The sequence below is a fragment of the Panthera pardus genome, unplaced genomic scaffold (genome assembly GCF_024362965.1).
Source record: "Panthera pardus isolate Hobbes unplaced genomic scaffold, ASM2436296v1 HiC_scaffold_7, whole genome shotgun sequence".
Taxonomy (NCBI): Eukaryota; Metazoa; Chordata; class Mammalia; order Carnivora; family Felidae; genus Panthera; species Panthera pardus.
Window position 1 is genome coordinate 18,728,472 of NW_026527002.1, and position 23,396 is coordinate 18,751,867.

The following is a 23,396-nucleotide window of genomic DNA, read 5'->3' on the forward strand; positions in this document are numbered from 1 at the left end:
GTGAAGAAGGCTGGTGTTATTTTGATAGGGATTGCATTGAATATGTCGATTGCTTTGGGTAGTGTCGACATTTTAACAATATTTGTTCTTGCTATCCAGGAGCGTGGAATCTTTTTCCATTTCTTTGTGTCTTCTTCAATTTCTTTCATAAGCTTTCTATAGTTTTCAATGTATAGATTTCTCATCTCTTTGGTTAGATTTATTCCTAGGTATTTTATGTTTTTTTGTGCAACTGTAAATGGGATCGTTTCCTTGATTTCTCTTTCTGTCATTTCATTGTTGGTGTATAGGAATGCAACCGATTTCTGTGCACTGATTTTATATCCTGCAACTTTGCTGAATTCATGAATCAATTGTAGAAGTTTTTGGTGGAATCTTTTGGGTTTTCCATATAAAGTGTCATGTCATCTGTGACGAGTGAAAGTTTGACCTCTTTCTGGCCGATTTGGATGCCTTTGATTTCTTTGTGTTGTCTGATTGCAGAGGCTAAGACTTCCAATACTGTGTTGAATAACAGTGGCAAGAGTGGACATCCCTGTCTTGTTCCTGACCTTAGGGGGAAAGCTCAGTTTTTCCCCATTGAGGATGATATTAGCATTGGGTCATTCATATATGGCTTTTATGATCTCGAGGTATGCTCCTTCTGTCCCTACTTTCTTGAGGGTTTTTATCAAGGAAGGATGCTGTATTTTGTCAAATGCTTTCTCTGCATCTGTTGAGAGGATCATATGGTTCTTGTCCTTTCTTTTATTGATGTGATGAATCACGTTAATTGTTTTGTGGATATTGAACCAGCCCTGTATTCCAGGTATAAATCCCGCTTGGTCGTGGTGAACAATTTTTTTAAATGTATTGTTGGATCAGGTTGGCTAATATCTTGTTGAGGATTTTTGCCTCCATGTTCATCAGGGAAATTGGTCTAGGTTCTCCTTTTTAGTGGGGTCTCTGTCTGGTTTTGGAATCAAGGTAATGCTGGCTTCATAGAAAGATTTTGGAAGTTTTCCTTCCATTTCTATTTTTTGGAACAGTTTCGAGAGAATAGGTATATTAACTCTTCCTTAAATGTTTGGTAGAATTCCCCTGGAAAGCCATCTGGCCCTGGACTCTTGTTTTTTGGGAGAATTTTGATTACTAATTCGATTTCCTTACTGGTCATGGGTCTGTTCAAATTTTCTGTTTCTTCCTGTTTCAGTTTTGGTAGTGTATATGTTTCTAGGAATTTATCCATTTCTTCCAGATTGCCCATTTTATTGGCATTTAATTGCTCATAATATTCTCTTATTATTATTTTTATTTCTGCTGTGTTGGTTGTGATCTCTTCTTTCATTCTTGATTTTATTTATTTGTGTCGTTTCCTTTTTCTTTTTGATCAAACTGGCTAGTGGTTTATCAATTTTGTTAATTCTTTCAGAGAACCAGCTTCTGGTTTCATTGATCTGTTCTACTGTTTTGTTTTGTGTTTTTTTGTTTTTGTTTTTTGGTTTCGATAGCATTAATTTCTGCTGTAATCTTTATGATTTCCTGTCTTCTGTTGGTTTTGCATTTTATTTGCTGTTCTTTTTCCAGCTCTTTAAGGTGTAAGGTTAGGTTGTGTATCCGAGATCTTTCTTCCTTCTTTAGGAAGGCCTGGATTGCTATATACTTTCCTCTTAGGACCACCTTTGCTGCATCCCAGAGGTTTTGGGTTGTGGTGTTATCATTTTCATTGACTTCCACATATTTTTTAATTTCCTCTTTAACTGCTTGGTTAGCCCATTCATTCTTTAGTAGGATGTTCTTCAGTCTCTAAGTATTTGTTACCTTTCCAAATTTTTTCTTGTGGTTGATTTCGAGTTTCATAGCGTTGTGGTCTGAAAATACGGACGGTATGATCTCAATCTTTTTGTACTTACTTCGGCCTGATTTGTGTCCCAGTATATGGTCTATTCTGGAGAACGTTCCATGTGCACTGGAGAAGAATACATATTCTGCTGCTTTAGGATGAAATGTTCTGAGTATATCTGTTAAGTCCATCTGGTCCAATGTGTCATTCAAAGCCATTGTTTCCTTGTTGATTTTTTGATTAGATGATTTGTCCATTGCTGTGAGTGGGGTGTTGAAGTCTCCTACTATTATGGTATTAGTATCGATGAGTTTATGTTTGTGATTAATTGATTTATATATTTAGGTGTTCTCACATTTGGTGCATAAATGTTTATAATTGTTAGGTCTTCTTGGTGGATAGACCCTTTGATTATGATATAATGCCCTTCTGCATCTCTTGATACAGTCTTTATCTTAAAGCCTAGATTGTCTGATATAAGTATGGGTACTCTGGCTTTCTTTTGTTGACCATTAGCATGATAGATGGTTCTCCATCCCTTTATTTTCAATCTAAAGGTGTCTTTAGGTCTAAAGTGGGTCTCTTGTAAACAGAATATAGATGGATCTTGTTTTCTCATCCATTCTGTTACCCTATGTCTTTTGATTGGAGCATTGAGTCCATTGACGTTTAGAGTGAGTACTGAAAGATATGAATTTATTACCATTATGATGCTTGTAGAATTGGAGCTTCTGGTGGTGTTCTCTGGTCCTTTCTAATCTTTTGTTGCATTTGGTGTATATATATATATATATATATATATATATATATATATATATATATATTTTTTTTTTTTTTTTTTTTTTTTTTTTTTTTTCATCTTTTCTCCCCTCAGAAAGTCCCCCTTAAAATTTCTTGCAGGGCTGGATTAGTGGTCACAAACTCCTTTAATTTTTGTTTGTCTGGGAAACTTTGTATCTCTATTTTGAATGACAGCCTTGCTGGATAAAGAATTCTTGGTTGCATATTTTTCTGATTCAGCACACTGAATATATCCTGCCACTCCTTTCTGGCCTGCCAAGTTCTGTGGATAGGTCTTCCCTTGTAGGTTAGGGACTTTTTTTCCTTTGCTGCTTTCCTGATTCTCTCCTTGCCTATTTTGTGAATTTGACTATGATATGCTTTGTTGATGGTCTGTTTTTGTTGAATCTAATGGTGGTCCTCTGTGCTTTCTGGATTTTGATGTCAGTGTCTTTCCCCAGGTTAGGAAAGTTTTTCGCTATGATTTGCTCACATAACCCTTCTACCCCTATTTCTCTCTCTTCCTCTTCTGGGACCCCTGTGATTCTGATGCTGTTCCTTTTTAATGAGTCACTGATTTCTCTAATTCTTAAATTGTGCTCTTTTGCCTTAATCTCCTTCTTTTTTTCCACTTCATTATTCTCCATAAGTTTGTCCTCTATATCACTGATTCTCTGTTCTGCCTTATCCATGCTTGCTGCCACTGCATCCATCCATGATTGCAGCTCAGTTACAACATTTTTAATTTTATTCTGGCTATTTTTTACTTCTTTTATCTCTTAGAAAGGGATTCTAATCTATTTTCGACTCCAGCTAGTATTCTTGTTATCGTGATTCTAAATTCTGGTTCAGACATTTTGCTTGTATCTGTGTTGGTTAAATCCCTGGCTGTCGTTTCTTCGTGCTCTTTCTTTTGGGGTGAATTCCTTTGTTTTGTCATTTTGAAGGGCGAAAAGGAATTAATGAGGTAGAAAAGTTAAAATTACTAAAATAAAAATTAGAAAAATATGAAAATTAAAAAATTACACACACATGCACACACACAAATTGAATAAATGATGCTAGATTCTAGGTGTGTTTTGATCTGGGTGTTGAAAGTGGTTTGACAGATTAGAGAAAAAATAAGGGGGGGAGAAAAAAAGGGAAATAGTTTGAGAATTTGAAAAAATGAATACACTGAAGTAGACTAAAATGAGATGATGGGAGTAAAATAGAATTTGAGAAAATATACACAAAAGTAAAGAATGATGTAGAACATAATTAAAGAAAATCAATGAAAATTAAATATAAATTTGAATCTTTTCTTTTCCTGTATTCAAGAAAAAGAAAAGAAACGAAAAAAGAAAGAAAAAAAGGAAATCGTTTGAGAATTTGAAAAAGTGAATACACCTTGGTAGACTAAAATAAAAGGATGGAAGTAAAATAGAATTTGAAAAAATTTACACAAAAGTAAAAAATATACTAATAAAAATTAAAGAAAAATATTTTTAATAAAAATTGAAAATAAAAATGAGTTTTTTCTTTTTCTGTATTCAAGAAAAAGAAAAGTGTAAAGAGAAAAAAGAAAAGAACATGGAATAGGTGGACCTGCTAACAGATTGAAGTAGGACTGAAATTACTTCATTTTCCCCTAGAAGTCAGTCTATGTAGCGCTTCATAGTCCATAAACTAAGCTGGTGGTGAGACTTGTGTTCTTGAGGAGGGAAGTTGGCCCAGTTGGGTGGGGCTCAGTGTAATGGCTCCGCTCTCCAATAGATGGCGCTGCTATCCTGCTGGGCTGGATTGTTGCGGCGCTGGTAGGTGCATATGCGCATGTGCGGGAGCCGTTAAAATGGAACCACCCAGCTACCCTGTCTGTTCTCCTGGGTCAGCAATCGTGCACCTGTCCTCTGTCTTCAGCTTTCGTCTACTCCCCGCTTTTTCACCCTTTGTGACCAGGCCCCAGGCAGTACCTTTCTCCCGAGTTTTGTCTCAGATGCGGCTGTTTTTCCCGGCCCCTTACTTCTGAAGGACTGCGGCTTTGACCTGTTCCGTCCCTCTGTGGGAGGGTCTCACTGAGCATTGGCCAAATATCGGGCTGCACCCAGGAACGCTTGCTAGACCCTGCTGCTGCCGGTGCCCCGAGACTACGGCCAGGTGCCAGCCTGCCCCAGGAAGAGTTCGCGAGATACTGTAGCAGCAGCATTTCAGGGATGATGGAAAATCACAACACACATCTGGCACCAGGCTTCAGCCTTAAGGACCTTGTTCCAGCACCAGCGAATGTGGCTGTTTTCTGGGGTCTGCTGGGACCAGGTGGCTTCAACAGTCTCTACCAAATGTCCTTCAGCTTCTCCCCGTGTGTCCCGAGAACCTCCTGGACCCCACTCTGTTCCTGGGGATTCTCCCCTCCCACCAGAGCACCACCAGGTATCGAGCTGTGGAGTTGCAGCCTTTGCGCTCCCCTTGTTTACAGTCTTAATGGAATTTAAACCCTCTCCTTTCTCCCTTTTTAGTTTGGTCCCTGCGGCTGTTTCCAATTTTCCACTTTCTCTCCAGCTGCTTTTTGGGGAGGGGTGCTTTTTCCATATTCCGCCCCTCCCCCCACCCGAACTGAGCTCTCTCAGCTCAAAAAAGCACCTCCCTTCCTGCACCTTCTCACTCTGCTCCCCAAGTTCACTTCTCTGCGCTGCGTACCTGCTGAATTCTGTGGTTCAGGTCGTGCAGATTGTTGTGTTAACCCTCCAGTCAGTTTTCTAGGTGTGTAGGATAGTTCACTGTTGGTCTGGTGGTATTTCATGGACATGAGACACACAAAAAACTTCCATGCTGTTCCAGCATCTTGGCTCCTCCCCTCAGGAATAATCCATTTTTCCACCAAAGAGAGCAAGCACATGGGGTCAGATAAAACTAATACTTACCAATCTGTGTCCAGAAACAAGCATATAAAATGCAATGCAGCAGGGTCAGGCACCCAGGGAAGGGTGGGGTCAGGAGGAAGAGAACAAATGGTAATTCAGAATACAGGCCATCAGGACGGGAAGGAAGGTTCCACCTGGAGAGAGAGGCTGAGGGAGGCAGGTGGCCACTTTAAACCATCCTTTTCCCATTGATCTGGTTTAGAATTTATCTTTTTAAACCAAAGTAAAATGGAGTTTTGGAGTATATTAACACATCATTGAAGTATCAACTGTTGTTCTTTTTCATAAAGCCTCTTTGTGGTTCCGTTTCCTTCTCTGTGGGATGATACTGCTGAAGGAAGCATGCAGATATCCAGGATGCTGCCTGTTGTATTCTCTGAACACATAATGGTATTAATTATTATTTAGTGACTGCTCCAGGTGCTTTATATCTCTTAATTCATTCCATCCTCATGAAAACATTATTATCTGTAATTTAGGAAGGAGGAAACTAAATCCCAGAGTAGTTATGTCACTGTCCCAAGATTGTACAACTATTAAGTAGCTGAGCCAGTCTGTCTTCCTCCAAATTCCATGCACTTCAGTGCTGTATGCAACCTCCCTTCAAGAAGGACTTCTAAGAATCCCCTTATCATTCAGGTTTAGGTTCGAAGTCCAGAGTAGAGGGGGCCCAGGACCCTACATGCTGTCAGAAGGACCCTAATCCCACCTTTCCCCATCTCAGTCACCACTTGTCTGCATTACGAGCTCTGCTTCCCAGTAGCAGGGTACTCTTTTCTCTCTAATGGTGCAGTTTTCACTTCTGTAGTCTATAGGTTATGGAGTTGGAAAAGAGGAAGGTGTCATCCTTGCTCCCCTTTCCTGCTTGTAGATCTTGCTGTCTCCTTTCCCCCTAAAAAAGTCTCCAGTTCTGTATTTCTTGTTTCCAAACATGCTAATCTTACACCACCTCTCATAGCAATCATTTACCAAATCCCAGGTCATTCCTCTTTTCCTAAATAATGCATGCATCTGGCTCATTGTCACATTCCCCAGCACCCTCCCTATCTTGGTGAAGTTAGTATCCACATTAGTGATTCTTTCCCAAACCTAGCCTCTCCTTCCTTAGTCTGCTCTTCACCACTGATCTTGAATTCCACCCTACTTTAGTCATTTATCTTCTCTATCATATCTAAGCCTCATTATTATTAACTGCTAACCCATAATGTCAATTTCAGGTATTTCATTCTCTAACTATACCTCCTATCTTTCTAGTTTGTTCCCACTGTGCCCAACTTTAACTGGGACCTAGATATACTGGTTCCACTCAGTTTTTCTTGCCCCTCATCCACCTTGTTTTCCTCATTTTTCTCCTTATACAGCTTCTGGTTTGGGCCCATTGTTGTAATCTATTTATTGGGTATAACCCTATTTCTCTTACCTCTCTTTTCCTTTGTTTTACTTACGTGGTAAAACTCTACCCTATTTAAGTCTAACTCTGACTATTCCATGGCTGAACTGGCACAGGCTAGAGAAGAACACATGGCCACACCGGCTGGTATCACTATGAATCCATGACCACCAAACTCTAGGAGGTCACTGGTCCTGCCCAAAGATACTCTGGGTTCATCCAGTCTGTTCACGTGTCCACACTCCTCAATGACGATTGCATGCCTTTTCTTGTCTCCTCAAACCTCCATCATTCCTCCCCAGTCCTTCTGTTCAACTGATGACACTTCCAGGAATGTAAAGGTTCTGGTCACTCTGGAAAACACTTTGGGAGTTTTATATAAAACTAAACATGTAAATACCAAACTTGTCTCAGGTAAATGAAAACTTATCTTCACACAGAAGCAAGTATATGAATGTTCATAGCCAAAAAACTTAAACCCTATGTCCTTCAATATGTGAATGGTTAGATAGATTGAAGTACATGCATGCCGTAGCAAAGAAAGGCAATGGACTCTTGATACATGGAACAGCATGAATGAATCCTTAGGTAATTAGACTGCCTGAAAAAAAATATTAAAAGGTTACATAGATACCCTTTGTATAATATTCTTGAAATGAGAAAATTGTAGGAATGGAGAACAGACTCGTAGTTGCCAGAGGTTAGGGATGGGGAAAAAGGGGTATGGAGTCTGGTGGGAGGGGCAGAAAAGGGCAGTATGAGGGCACCTTGTGGTGTTTGAAATGTTCTGTTTCTTGATTCTGGTGGTGGATACATGATACACACATCTACACAAATACTAAAAATATCGGGAACTAAATACACACGCAGAGGCATACACACACAAATGAGTACAATTAAAATGGGAAATCTGAGTAAGATTAGAGAATTGTATTGTTGTCAGAAAACTATTGTACAGTAGTTTTATAATATGATACTGTTGAAGGAAACTGTGGAAAGGGAGGGTGCACAGGATCTCAATGTATTATTTCTTAGAACTTCATGTAAATCTATAATTATTTCAAAGCAAAAAAAATCAATTAAAAATGTTAGTAATCTGTTAAAAACACCTTGAGAGTTTTGACAGTCCATCTCCCCCCAACTGTCTTTCAGCAAAGGGCATTCGTATCCACTGATGGGCCTGAACAGTTACTATGTTGGCGGTTGCGAAATGGTGATTTTCTGATTCTACCATTCCTGCTACATTTATTAACTAGCATTAACCAGGACAAACAAAAGGTTTTTCTCTGCCCCTCTTTCCCCTGACCTTCTCTTTCATATCCACCCTAACTTTGAGGTGAACCAATGGGGTGGGACTGATTGATCTTTGCCCACTGATGACATACAAAGTCATTTTGCTGTTTCCATCCTCTTCTTAGACAACGTCGAACCTAGTACGGCTGTTAAGACAACTTGAAATGTTATGATCTGTGCCGTGAAATTTATCTGGTTGGTTCTTTATTTTTGTTTTTTTACCACACTCCTTCTACATTTTGGCCTGGTGGCAGTGGGGACCAGGCATGTAACCCACTTGCCTTATGGGCTGTCCTTCTGAATACCTTTAGAAAGGTTATGTTTTCATCTTGCCTGGGAGAGATTTCCTCTGCATCATGTGTTTTTCTTTCATGAAGAGACATTTGCCATTTCCTTCCTTTGGGCAATAATATGAAAAGAAATTGGATTATAGAGAAAAGATGAACTTTGGAACAATTTTTTAACTATATGTGATTGTTGTTTGGACTTGTAAGTTGTCCAATCAGATACTGTCTTGAGAAGTTGGGGGAGAGGGAACCATGAAGGACAGAGAATTTACCCAAAGGAGTCTGGCTTTATGACAAAGAAACTCCTCCAAATTTTCAAAGACTCTTTAAATTCAAAGAAACTGAGAAACATTTAATTGCCAATTTTGTTTTCATCTTTTCTTCTACCTCATCCTAACCCCACATCTAGGCAGCCCAATAGGAATAGTGAGGAAAGTTATTTCAGTTATAGAAATTAGCGTTTTCATTTTAAAATAGTCTTGTGATAGTATAATAGTTATCCCGTTACATGTGTTTTGCTTGACATGCATTTGTTTGTAGATCAGGGATTTTTACATAATAATCTGTACTTTCTGCCTCCTCTTTTTAAAAAAATCAGAAAAAATGCATCAACAGTGGGCTTTAATAATGACATGGCTGATTAGCACCTCCTCCCTTAAATGGGGCAGGAGTTACAGTTTGCCATGTTTCTCACCAATACCTACTTGGAAGATTGTTTATGAGGTGCCAAAGGATGTCTAGGAAAGAAGATAGTCTATATTTCCCTCATCCTTGGGAAGAATTTTACTAATATGACTATAATTTTGCATAGCAAAAAATTGAATGAAAATTTGGTTGCAGATTTTCTTTATTTACCACAGCTAATTGATAGTGTTGTCATCATTGAAAACTAACATTTAAATATTTCTTCAGCTTAAAGGTGGAGCCCAAGACTAAAGGATTAAAACAGCAGCAACAGCAACATAAGAAACTTCTGGCAGCAATGCTCTCTCAAGATTCTTTTGAGTCTCTCCATAGCCCTACCCCATCTGTAACAGAAGAAGATATTGATAATGAAGATGATGCAATGGAATTGCTGGGTAATTTTAAAAATTAATAATTTCTCTTTCTCTTCTTCTCTGGCATTGTAAAAATGTGTAGTGACTTAGAGATTTTAAAGTTTTTGAATAGTTTTGTCCTAGGGGAAAGACACCATTTAACACATATTTTATTTACATTAGACTTTCATGAAGTTGCATGTAAGAATGAAGTTGAAATGACCGAAGCATGTGAAGTATTTATTAGACTGTATTTTGTCTTTGTATATGCAGCACTTTACCTTCTGACTCTTTAATCAAGCTTTATTCTGTGTGCAATTGTGATAAAAATTCAAGTCTGTCTGCTTTATTCTCTGATTATGATTGCCTTGATCACATCTTCTGTCTATAAAATATATCCAAAATACATATTTCAGCCCTCATTCCAAAGTGTCCCCTATTGTTTCAAGGATGTTTTAGAAAAATAGAGTAAAATTTAAAAGGACAGATAGTAAATTAGTGTTTTGTGTCTTCCATAAATGACAGGAAAGTTTGCAAGATTTCAGTGTTTTTATAGGCTCGTGACTTTCATGAAAACCTTATTAGTGTTGTATATGTAGGGAACCCTTTATATCTTAAATGAAGTAAATGTATGTTTTTATTTCACCATAAATCTCTGGATAGTAGTTTTTTTTAACTGAACTTTCCTTTTATCCTAAATAATTAGAATAATTTTTGAATACTTTGTAACCATATACTAAAGTGAATAAATAATGTAATCATTCAAAAACTGCAAATAAATTTAACATAGAATAAGGAGTCTCAGAAACATACAGACATTTAAAAATTTTTTTTTCTAAATGAGCTTCCTGGGTTTTAAGTGTTCATGGCAGCAAAATACTATGATTTAAAAAAAAGATATGTCTCCTTGCATATACCTACAGAGGTGTTACTTACTCAATGATGGCAGGTTCATCACTGTTTTCTGATAATACTGAATTCATTCCAGCATTGAGGAGACTGTCATGGCATTTTCACTTTATGCTGTTCATCTTTTTTTTTTTAAGAACAATTAAGTCTGAGTATTTTTTTTTTCAAGGAATCTCATCTCCCCACCTCCAAATCATTGATGTGGCAGATATGCCAGATGTTGTGGTACCTTCCCCAACTTCAATTCAGGAAATGTTTTTCTAAGCACTTAACCTCATGCTAGGCACTGAGCTCTGTCCTAGGATCATAATAAAACAATCATGGATTCTGTTTGCAGGAACTTTGCATTTCTTAGTGTTTGAGATAAAAAATGTAACTACATTCATGTAGTTCTTGCTACAGGTGCTAATGTGATTAAGCATACAGTTTAAATAGGGATAACACTTAATGCAGAGGTAGAGGATGATGATCAAGGAATGTTTCATAGAGAAGCTGATTCTAGCGGTGAGTTGAGTCCTAGAGGACAAGTGGATGGAAGTTCAGCAGGCAGAGTGTAGTCATTAGCCTTGTAGGTTTGCTCTTGTACGAATGGACTCTTTTGCAGTTGTGCTCCATGACTGAGCTTGTAAATTGTTCTTTTGCTTTGGTCGTTAACAGTGAAGGGGGCAGGGTCTGAACAGTGACTGTCTCTGGCAGGGCCAGGACGTTGTTCATATAACATCAACGTTGGCTTTTTGGTACATTGACGTTGAATTGTACAGGTATTGCTCTCTCTCTCTCCCATCCATTGCGTGACTGACGGCTCTTGATCAGTTGATATCCACAGGAAGGAAATTATACTTACCTTGCAAAGATAATCTTTTGAAGAAATCTAGGCATGCTCAGAATCACTTTGGATTTCCTGACAGCATTGGGAGTATCATGTCAGAGTGGAGGAAATCATAAACTTCAGTGATGATTGAGGGGTTCTTTAAGGAAACTCAGGTGTCAGTGCTGGTACATCCTAGATCTCAGCTCCTTAAAGTTTCTAGTCTCCCAAGCTGAAGACCAGAGGGTTGGGTTTTTGAGACTATGTGAGCCATTAATAGCTGGTCCTCATGGTTTTTTTTCATTTAGACGTTGTAGCCTGTGGTCTGAGCGAAGTGAAGAATGAAAACTAGTTGACAGTTTGGGCTTTCTCCATGGAACTCCATATATCTTAGCATAGGCAGCTGGTAGTGTACTAATGCTGGTCTCTAGATTATGAGATTTGTCTGCAATAACATGGAATGTTGCAAGTGTGCTAGGCTGTCCTCCTAAATAATGCCATATGCAATCCTGTTGCCCCGTTGTCTCAGTGAACAAAGGTCATGTAGCAGAAAATTGTACCTAAACGATTGTTTTACCCAGAAGTTCATTAATTATGTAAAATGTTATTTAGATATGAAATATTTGTCTTTAAGATGCAAATACACTTATCCATTCAATCATTTAGAAAATATATATTTAAAATAGAGACTCAGTTTTCTTCAAAAGTAGTGTGCATAAATTCATGACTTACAATGTTACATGTGCCTGTATCTAAGATGATGGTTCATCTCTTATATGAAATCAAACCAGGTGTACATGAAAAATTTCAGTTGATGTAAGTTACAGATTTTTTGCAGTCATGATGTAGTAATGGATGAACTATTAATATGGATGAATATGGGTATAAAATAAATTGATAATTTAGTTATTCAGTTTTAAGACTTGACGTCTTCAATAGCCATGTATGTCTCTATTAATATTCTGTTAGATTTCCAGTCCTACACTAATCAGTTGATGTGATACTGATAAATCAATTTAGAAACTATAATACTTACTTTTCCAGTCCTTTTAATATTAGATTTTCATAATTTTGTTTATTATTGAAGAATTTTAAGACAATATTTTTTTGAAACCCTGATCCTAGAAAAGCATATTATATGTATATATTTGAGGAAAATACAAATGCTGAGTTCCTGAAAATTTATTTGAAATCAAATTTTAGTACATAGAGTCATTGTAAAAGGCAAGAGACTATTTACAATATCTTTTGCACATCTGCAACATTGTATAGAATGAGTTTGCTATAGCTTATGTGGTTTCATTGTCTTAACTTGTTATCTATATCAGGGATTAACTGGCTGAAAAATCTATATACATGAAAAGTAGTATGTATTCTTTGTGAAGTGATAATTAAATGAGAAGTATAATTATTAGTTAATGTTAATGGAACAAAGGATTGTTGTTAAGTAAAATTGGTTTAAGGGGAAGGGGGAAAAGAGCCTTTTAGTTGAAGAAGTAGAGGTCAGTAAAACTTCTTACCTTAATTCATTTGTAAAGGAATCTAGCATTATTAATACATACTGATTAATATTTAACTCTCCACAGTTGTTTAATTGTATGTTGTTAGATTTCTACTCCCAGTATATTGACATATGAAAATATAGTACATACGGCATCTATAAGTTTTTAAGTAGATTAAATATTTACTGTAAGATTGCTTTAAATCCTATTTGTAAATTCATAGCACAAAAGTAGCTTAATATGGAATTAATATATACCAGAGAACAAAATATCCAAATTTCTGGAATTTTAAGAACTAACAAATTTAAGCATCAGTGAAATTGGTGCTCTCATTGCAGAAGACATAGAATAAAATATCTGCCAACTCACCTTAAATATGTAGTTCTCATCTTCAAATATAAGATATTCTGAAATATTTTAGTAACTTCTGGAAATTAATGATCACGATTATTAAATTTGCATATTTTTGAAAGTTATTAAAATTAATTATTTTTCAAAAATGGAGAGACAATTTACAATGGTACAGCAAGAGAGTTATAAAAAATACCTATATTATCTTTTACTCCAGTAACTTTCACAGAAAATTTGAGGAACTTCACTAATTTCAAAGATATTTCAACTTGTAAATGTAAGTTCATTTTCACTATATGCATTTTTCATTTTATTTCTGATGAAAAGCTAATCGCAGTTATGTGCTTGATTACCATGAATATAATTTATACTTATTTGAAAATATCAGAATTATTTGAAAGGCACAAGTGTTATTCTTACATATTTTGGTATAGGATATTACAGAAAAAAAATTTTTTGGCTTTCTCAGAATTGATGATGAGGCATATATATAAAAATCAAATTTCAGAGATGCTACAAAAGGAAAACAGCATTAGTCATGATTTATACTTTCTGATCTTAGCTCATATCATATAAAAATTAAAACTAACATTGTATTACCAAAAATAAGCAAGGTGATTGTAAGTATATTTTATTTGCTTTAAACTTAGTAATTAAGAACAAGTATAATTGTACTGGTATTCTCTGCAGAATACAGTAAATTATGAATTTCTAAAACCCCAATATCTTATCAAACTATGTAACATATAAACTTAATTTTCAAGAGGGACTCATTGCATTAAGGCAATCTTTTGACAAATTCTTTTGCATGTGACCAATATTTATAAAGTAAACATTCATATTCTGTTCCGTTTTTTTTTTTTTTTTTCCAGTTGGAGGCTTCTTAGCAGAAAGCATCCATTTCACTTAATTAATAGAAACAGGCATTTCACTTAATGAAAAATGGATGCTGTCATTCAATGATGTTGGATAAAAAAAGGGGAGAGGGCCTTAAATGTTAAAAAGAAATCTGTCTACCTACCTATCTATATACCTATATTTTAATGTTATTAAGTATGTAAAATAGTCTAAAGCATACACCATAAACTTTGTTTCCTTTGGGTATTGGTATTTGGGAATACCAGGACAACGGAAGAGTTGTCACTTTAAAATGAAGATTCTTTGTAGAAAAGATTCTTTTAAAAAGTCAAAGACTTTCCAAAATTTATATTACATGTAAGGTTGCTTTAAATGCTGCATAGAAATTCATTCAGCATAGTACTAAAATAACTTAATATGGCATTAGTACATATTAGAGATTAAAATATTCCAAATTTGTGGGGTGTTAGGGTATAGCGATTTTGAGCACCAGTGAAGTCAGTGCCCTAAATCTAGAACATACTGAATAAAATAACACCCACATCACCTCAATCTCAGTAGCTCTCATTTTTAAATACAGAATATTCTCAGAAATTCCAGTAATTACACTGCAATTGATGACCACAATTACCTAAACATTATAGAAAATCTACACATATATTCTTAAATGTTCACTAAATGAATTAATATAATTGAAAAACTAGAACTTCACACAGATGTATGAAAATATCTTTCACATGCCAAATAATACGTATTAACTCCTGTTGAACCATTTGATGTATTGTAACAGAAGTTCTATGAGATGCCTCTGCTATAGAGTTTTGTCCTATATTCCTGAATTCTAACGTCACCTTGCTTTAGAGCCATCATTGTTTGCACAAATGCCAAGTGGGATCAGGTTGAAGTGTTGTCTAAGTGGAGTTGAATAGCACTGTTTGTCTCTCTGGATTACAGTGACAACATTTGAGAAAATCCACTCAGACACATTTTTTTTCATTCAGCAAATATCATGCACCTGCTCTGTGAACAGTGCTAGTTTGTATTAATGTACAGCTCTAGGATTATTGTGTCTTGTGTTTTTCTAATTACTTGACCTCTTTGGACTTTGAGAGAATGGTGAATCTAGTGCACATTGGCATCTACATAGAACCAAACAATTCGTAGGTTTTTCCTTCAGCTCTCAATTAGTCTATTGATTAATTCATTCATAGGTTTATGAATTTCTCCACTTATTACATGACTCTGCACATCCCTGGGAGTTAAAGTTTGCATAAATCTGGGCATGTTTCATGAAGTATTAACTATTCAGGGATGATTCTCAAGATTTGGTTTGCTTAAGAATCATCTGAGTAGCTTATTTTAAGTACAATCCCCAGTTCCCTCTGTCCTCAACTTTTGGTTTGTTAGATTTGAATACAGCCCATGAATCACCATTTTCCAACAGGAATGCTCTTCCTTCAGTCTTTCAACAAGTTCTGTTGCAGGTGATCTGTACAACATACAATGAGAAACTCTAATCTGGAAGGTATGGTCAATGAACTTTTTTGTCGTTTGATCTAAGATATCCTGAAGCAAGAGAAATAAAATTGCAGAAAGTATGATTTTTATAATAAAAATAACATGGAATAGAGGCCTCTGAGTTAATCTAGCTCTTTTGAAATGTCTCTTGAAAATAAGGAAAAGTCTTGCTAAGAAGCCTTGGTTACTGTAGTTTGTATGAATAATTATTGCTGTCTTTCTTCCTGATATCATATTTTTTAGGAGCACTTGAAAAGTGAACTGCTAGAGTAGAAAAATTATGTGTTATGAAATGATTCTAGCATAGTCCTGAGGACATGGCTTTGTTGAGATTCTACTTTATCATATTATTCTATTAAACTTTTATTTAGGATTCTTGCTTTGCTTTTGTTAGATATGATTTATAGCCCCCTTCACTGTCTTCTACAAGTACTCGTTTCATGCTTGGAATTACATTTGTGATTCAGTTTCTTTATTCTTCATTTGTGTTAATTTCCAACAACATATTGAAATATTTACAAATGATAGCCAGTGTTTACATGTAAAGGTTGCCTTTTAAATAAATATAAGCTTGTATGCCACCAAAAACATACATCATCCTACATGATTTATGGCATTTAATAAGAAATGTTATTTTTTCTTAAAAAATTTTTTTCCAGTGGTAAAAGTAGATCAACATAGCAGAATAAAGTCAATAGTTTGAAAATAAAATCTAAACCCACAAGTAAATTATTGACAGTTGTCCTTCATCTCAGTGGTATAACTGTGTGAAAATTCCTTTATTTGAGAGATAGCTGTTTTCAGTATACTTGTAGGTAAGTTGTTTCATACATATTTCTCACTTTGAAATAAGTTACAAGTTCTTTGACATATAACAATAATATAAGTTAATGTGCTTTTTCATATTTAGGCCATAGCTTTTCACTGAGTATCTTGCAAAGGTGTGAGCCACATTTATGATGTGTGATTATGTGGTCTCTGGCCAAGGCACTGAGCTAAAAAACTCTAAGACCAGCTCCAGCCCTCATGTTGCATGTTGCCTTTTGTCACCTGAGCTACCAGTACTTAATTATAAACGCTGGTAGCAATATCAACCTTCCTATTACATGGGGATGTTGTAGGAAAAAAATGGGATATTCTCTGAAAATGCTTTTATTTTTATTTGTTGTGCCTAACAGCAGGAATATTTGAGAAAGGACACTAGAATTTATAGATGAAACTTTCCTTCCAAATAAATTTAAATCCTCCAACCCCACACACATTTTGTCTAGTTATAAGCACAGGAAAAAAAACCTAGCTTTCTTTAGCTTTGGAAATACCTAGTAGAGTAAATATTGACGTTTCCCACAAGATAATACAATCAAAGACTTGAAGAGGAAGGAAGTAAAGGTACAAGGGTATTTACAAGCCAATACAAAACATTATATTTTTATTTTTAACATGGATATTTAAGCAAGGGCAGACATCGATATGATTTGGTTAAGAATATAGAACAAATTACTCCACTGTCTTTTCTTCCATATAAATATATAACTTCTAGGATGAAAAGAAAAATATTTTGTGCTACACATGAATGTTCACTAGCAAAAGCTGAGCTGAGAGCAGGAATAGGAGGGAAAATCAAAAATGAGATATATAAGAACTATAAATTTGTATTGTATGTTTACATGCTTCTGTGTAAATAAAACCTTAAAAGTGTTGAAAAATTTATAGGCTTTAAAAACTCTTCAACTATATTGATAAGTATGAAAATATTGAAACAGCACAATTTTGATGGTTTTACATTAAGTCATTGTATAAACAAATCACAACCAAGTTGAAAATCAGTATTAATTATTATTAGGCTTTTATTGTTTTTGAAATAAACTTTCCTCTTTCAAATACTTAATAAAATGGTGGTGTTATATACTTCAGGATGATTTGTTTAGCTGCGGTAATGATTTTCATATAATTTGACTGAATTTGAATTAATTTTGTACTCTTTGTAAGAGCCATTTGAAAGTGGTACAAAGTCAATATTCTATTGTATTTTTTTTGTGGTTGAAAATATGCAACAGAATGTTATTAACTCAGCAGTTATTTACATTTTAACATCAAAACCAAAAGACATTAAAGAGGTATTAAAACTGTTCTTCTGAATTGTTTAAAACTTCTTGTGTAACTCACAGTAATCTGTTTAGATTTCTATATGTTACAATATCATTGACATCTTATTTAACCATCTTAAATAGAAAGCTAAAATTGTTGAAGTTGAATACTGAATACACGGTAATAATAGTGATCACACACTTGTCAATTAGTTTCAATATCAGAAAACAATAATTTTTGCAAAGTAAAGCTTCATTCGAGATTTTTTAAGGTTTTTTAGAAATACATTTTTCAAAATCTGAAATGTTTAAACCGGTTCTATATATATGAATTTCTTTTAGAATGAAAATATTATGATTTTCTTTTTTTGATAGTCACATGTTTTATAATTTCAGAAAATATTCTTAACAATAATGAAAAAATATTTTTAAATTGCTCTAATGCTTTTATACATGCACTAAGGAACACAATAAGAAAAAAAATATGACAGTGTTTTAAAGGTGATAAATTAAATTAAGAGATTTTATTTTACTTTTTAACATTTTGGTTTATTTCTGCAACAGACGATTCAATGACTGAAATTAATATGGAATGAATTTACTTATATGAGACTATAAGCATAAAATTCCATGTAAATTTTTAATTTCTTTAAAATTTACTTTTTAAGGAATTGTCAGAAGGGTGTTTTTAGGTCAGCTGTTTTTCATGTTTTAAATGTTGTCATATTTATTTTTTTAATTACCTACATTTGTTTGGATACAGTCTACTTCAGGAATTTAATGTAGAGTATTATATATATGGTAAAACAAAATTTAAATTAATCTAATGAGATTAATTGTATGGAAGAGAGTATATATAATATTAGAAATAAAAACAGCATACATGAGCTTTCTATTCAGGTAATCCTAGATGCAAGTTTCACCATTGCCTCTTACTAATTCTATGATTTGAGAAAATAACTTGTTACTTTCTAATGTTGGACCCACCATCAGAAAAATGGGAATTTGGCAACACTTACAGGGTTTTGTGAAGATTAGGTAAAGAGTTTGGTGAAGATTAGGTAAAATAACCCCTGTGAAGTGCTCAGTGTATCTCATAAAGGATTAGAGCTAGAAAAAGGATTTGTTACTATAATTCATACCACTTTTATACCAATTCCCTTCCTGTCTCCATCTAGCCCATGAGATTTAGTACATGTGAAAAAGGAAGTAAGATCATGGGAATTTGGCCTTGGGGGTTTAAAGTGTTCAGTGTTTTGTCATAAATGTCTCATCTAGGTATGTTCTACATACATGGAAATTATTTCAAAAAATACTTTCCACTTGATATTTAAGTCCTACTTCTAATTTTTTCCCTTTCCTTTAAAAAACACAAACAGGGGACACCTGGGTGGCTCAGTTGGTTGAGCATCTGACTTCAGCTCTGGTCATGATCTCACAGTTCATGAGTTTGAGCCCCATGTCAGGCTCTTCTGAGAGCTCCGAGCCTGGAGCCTGCTTCAGATTCTGTGTCTCCCTCTCTCTCTGCCCCTCCCCTGCTTGTGCTCTCTCTCTCTCTCTCTCTCATAAATAAACATTAAAAGGTTTTTTTTTTAAATAAAAAATCACAAACAACTTTCTCAAAAGAAAATGCCACATGAGACTAAATCTCCCCCAATGTGTTAAAAAGAATCTTGCATTTAAAGACAGTACCCCCATTAGAAAAGAACATTATAACATTCAAATTTTTCTAATACTTTGAAGAAACTATTTTCAGCAATTTGAAATATTAAAACTTTTTTTTTAAGTATCAAAACTTTTTTAAAAAAGTATCAAAATCTAGGAACTTCTGATTTTTTTATATGTATTTGTTTTTGTTGCCATGTTACTGCCTCCCTGATTTACAGTCATTGACATCCATAAGTCCTGTGGTATAATGAAGGTGATACCTGGTTTGTAGAAACGTGAAGATTTTATTGGCCTCATGAATGCCAACTTATCATGGGAGTAAGATATGTAGCATTCCAAGACTAGCTCAAAGAAGTAAATATTTTCCAAAGCTTGTGTAAGCTATATGCATTTTCATATTATAATGCATTCTTTTTTTAAGGCATTTTTTATCTTCTCACAATTCAGAGAATCCATATCCAATAACAAGCAAAAATATCAAGAGAGGAAGGGGAGAATTTTTTTTCAGGCTACAATATGGTGTTCTTATCTTTTTTTAATGGACTTTTGATGTTCATAGTCTGAAACTTTTTCAAGCGGCATTGTTAAGATTTTGATACCATCTGATTCCTAACATCTCTGTGGCTGAGTTAAGGACGTCTTTTACTGAAAGTAGTAGTTAAGGTAAGAAAGGTGTCTCTGCTCATATATAGTCTAAACATAAAAGGACCAAGGATCAAATAAACTCCTAGCCACTCTATTTTGATAAAGAAAATTAAGAATGTGAGCGGTTACTCTCCAATATAAAAGCTTTTAACTGAAAGAAAATTCAAAAACCTATTTTAAAAAAATCAAAGAAGCCCCCCCTCCAGTCAAAAATAAAGATAAAAAAAATTAAAGGCAGGGTGCGCCTGGGTGGCTCAGTCGTTTAAGCATCCAACTTCAGCTCAGGTCATGATCTCGCAGTTGATGAGTTCGAGCTCTGTCTCTCTCTCTCTCTCTCTCTCTCTCTCTCTCTGTCAAAAATAAATAAAGATTTAAAAATTTTAATAAAAAAACAATTTTTAAAGAAAAATTAAAGAAGCAACTAAAAAAACTTTTTTAATTTTAATGTTTATTTTTGAGAGAGAAAGAGAGAGCAAGCAGGAGTAGGGGAGGGGCAGAGAGAGAGAGGGAGACACAGAATCCGAAGCAGGCTCCAGGCTCTGAGTTATCAGCACAGAGCCTGACGCGGGGCTCCAGCCCACGGGCTGCAAGATCATGACCTGAGCTGAAGTTGGCTGCTTAACCAACTGAGCCACCCCGGCACCCCAGAAGCAACTTTTTTGTGTGTGTGTGATAAAGTTCAGATTATTTGCTCATTATTCCACCTAGAAACAAACATGGTTGTTCCTTTAGAAATGCTATCTTTGTTTAATATAAACTTTCCAACCATAAAGAGAAATGCCATCATAATATACACATTTATAAGTTTATTTTCTAAATTGTATCATTGTTTCTCATAATCAGGTGTTAAATAATTCTCAGTTTGTGGGAGGGGAGGGAAAGGCATGAAAATGCCTATGTGCTCATTACTGGTCTTCTAATGGCTTCAGGATTTTGCATTCTTAGTTCTCTCTTCCCCTGAACGTTCAGATGTGTATACTATCAACTTATTTCATTGTTTATTGCCCTCCCGATAAGCCAAAAAAAAAAAAAAAAAATTGGAACAAAGACTAATTTTTCTCTGGAAAAATGTTGGCAACCTTTAGCAGTATAAGCTAATTTAGGAGCTTTTAATATCAGATCTTCTGGAAGTCAGTTGTCCTTTAAAATAATATTTATTTTTGAAGGCACCTGGGTGGCTCAGTCGATCAAGCATCCAACTCTTAGTTTTGACTCAGGTCATGACCTCACGGTTTCATGAGTTCAGGCTCTGCATGGAGCTCCGCATCGGTGTGGAGCCTGCTTGGGATTCTCTCTCTGCCTCTCTCTCTCTTTCTCTCAAAATAAATAAATAAACTTTAAAATAAAATAATATTTATTTTTGATTATGAAAAGATACATATTCAGGGCACCCGGTGGTTCAGTCAGTTAAGTGTCCGACTCTTGATTTCAGCTCAGGTCATGATCTCATGTTTTATAAAATCGAGCCCTGTGTTGGGCTGTGTGCTGACAGCGTGAAGTCTGCTTGGGACTCTCTCTCTCTCTCTGTCTCTCTCTCTGTCCCTACCCTGCTCACCCTTACACATGCTCTCTCTCTTTCTCTGTCTCTCAAAATAAATGAACTCTCCCCCCACACACAAAAAAGATATATATTCAATGTAAAGAGTGTGAAATTACGGAAGTCAAATAAATGTTACCCAGAAATAATTACTGTTAGAATATTTTGGTCATATTTTAGATACTTTCATATATAATGTAGGAAGAATAGTATTATTATGTAGATTTATAATATGAAATGAACTGTCCTTAGTGCTTTCTGTACATTACTTAATAACCACACAATACCATGGAGCAGGCAATATTATTATACTCACAACATAGAAAAGGACCCAAATCCTTGCAAAGCAAAAGTTACCTAGATTACATAGTTGATACTCAAGAATCATATCCCTAAGCCTCTGAATCAAACACTAACTGTGCAACAATACACATTAAAATGCACATTCGTGTTAACATGTATATAGTTACTTGCTACATACATGCAGTTTTCACACAATAACCGAAGTTTAAAATTTAACATCAGGGGCTTCTGCTTCCAGCTATGCTGGAATAACTGGTATTGGCCTTATCTCTTCACATTTAACAATTATAAAACTAGACAAAGTATATGAGGTCAACTTTTCAGGCACTGGACCAAAAGCAGTACAGGACTTTGAGTCTTATGAGAAGAGAAACAAGTAAGGTGAACCCTATGTTTTACACTGGCTTTTTTCATGGTGACACTTCCCTGCCCATCTTGTGTGGATGAGGAGCTCAAGTGGAGAGTGAAAAGTGGCAATCTCACTGATTTGAGAAGGAAGAGATTGGAGTTTGTGGCTGTTGAAGCAGCTGGGATTTATGGGACAGTATGCCAACAGAAGGAAACTGAGCAAAGGGTGTGGACATAAATCAACAGGTATGTTCCCTTAAATCCTTAACTGAGACTGTGCTGTTCTTGCATGAAGCAAATTGAGTCTGAGAACTGAATAGAAGAAGAGAGGTCAGACAGAGCTGGAATACGTCAGAGTTCCATCCCAACCAGAGAGGGTAAATGTTCCTAAGTTCATTTATCATTCAGAAGAGACCTTGCAAGAGTCAACCATTAGGAGTAATGATCACACACTGAATTGAGAGTCACTCATAAGAATGAAGGAAAAATTGAAATAGCCCCAGCTTAACAAAGCATAAAACCATGCCTACAAAGGTGAAGTAGGTCTGCCAATAATTTAATTCCTGGCAGCAAACTCAGTATCATTTAGAGAAGACCGTGTAAGCCAGACTTCTTAAAAAGAATCAACCATAATGTCTACCATATAATAAAAATTATAAATAATGCAACACAGTAAGAAAATGTGACCCAAAATCAGGACAAATCAATAGAAGCAGACCCCATTTTACTCAAATGCTGGAATTAGCTGACATCAAGACTTTTTAAAAGCAATTATTATGCATATTTTATGGACTTAAGAGAACTCAAGGAGTAAACAAGAAATTCAGTAGAAAAATTGAAATGAGAAGAAGAACCAAAAGGAATGTTTAGAATGTAAAGGAAAATCTAGAATATCTGAGATTTTAAAAATTAATAGGATTAACAGCTGATTGAACAATATAGAAGTAAGGTTCAGTGAACTTGAAGATGGGTTGACAGAAATTATCCAAACTGAAGATCAGAGATTTAAAAAGTAAAACAAAATGAAAAGAGTTTCAGCGACTGGTGGGACAATATAAAATGATAAAAGATTTAATTAGAATTCCAGAAAGAGTAAAGAATGAGAAAGAAAAAAAAATATTTTAAGTAATATTGCCCTTCCCCCCCCAAATTTGATGAAAAATACGAGCCTACAATGCAAATTTAGAAAATATTAGGCTGACAAAGTAAAGCAATTAAAGGTAAACAAAAGCCCACTGAATATGTTACTAGTTACACATTCACTATAAAATTGTTAGGCTCTTTCAGGCTGAAGAAAATTAGATGGAAAATAAGATTTACAGGAAAGAATAAAGATACTGGATATGATAAATA

At 35.1% G+C, this 23,396-nt stretch overlaps 1 protein-coding gene across 1 annotated transcript in view; it reads left to right on the top strand.

The window, feature by feature from the left end:
- The window catches only part of CUNH8orf34 (chromosome unknown C8orf34 homolog), a 399,583-nt gene that overhangs the window by 152,779 nt on the left and 223,408 nt on the right, over positions 1-23,396 (top strand). The window contains 1 exon segment of the mRNA XM_019453229.2: positions 9,385-9,551. Within this exon segment, the coding sequence (XP_019308774.1) occupies positions 9,385-9,551 (167 nt within the window).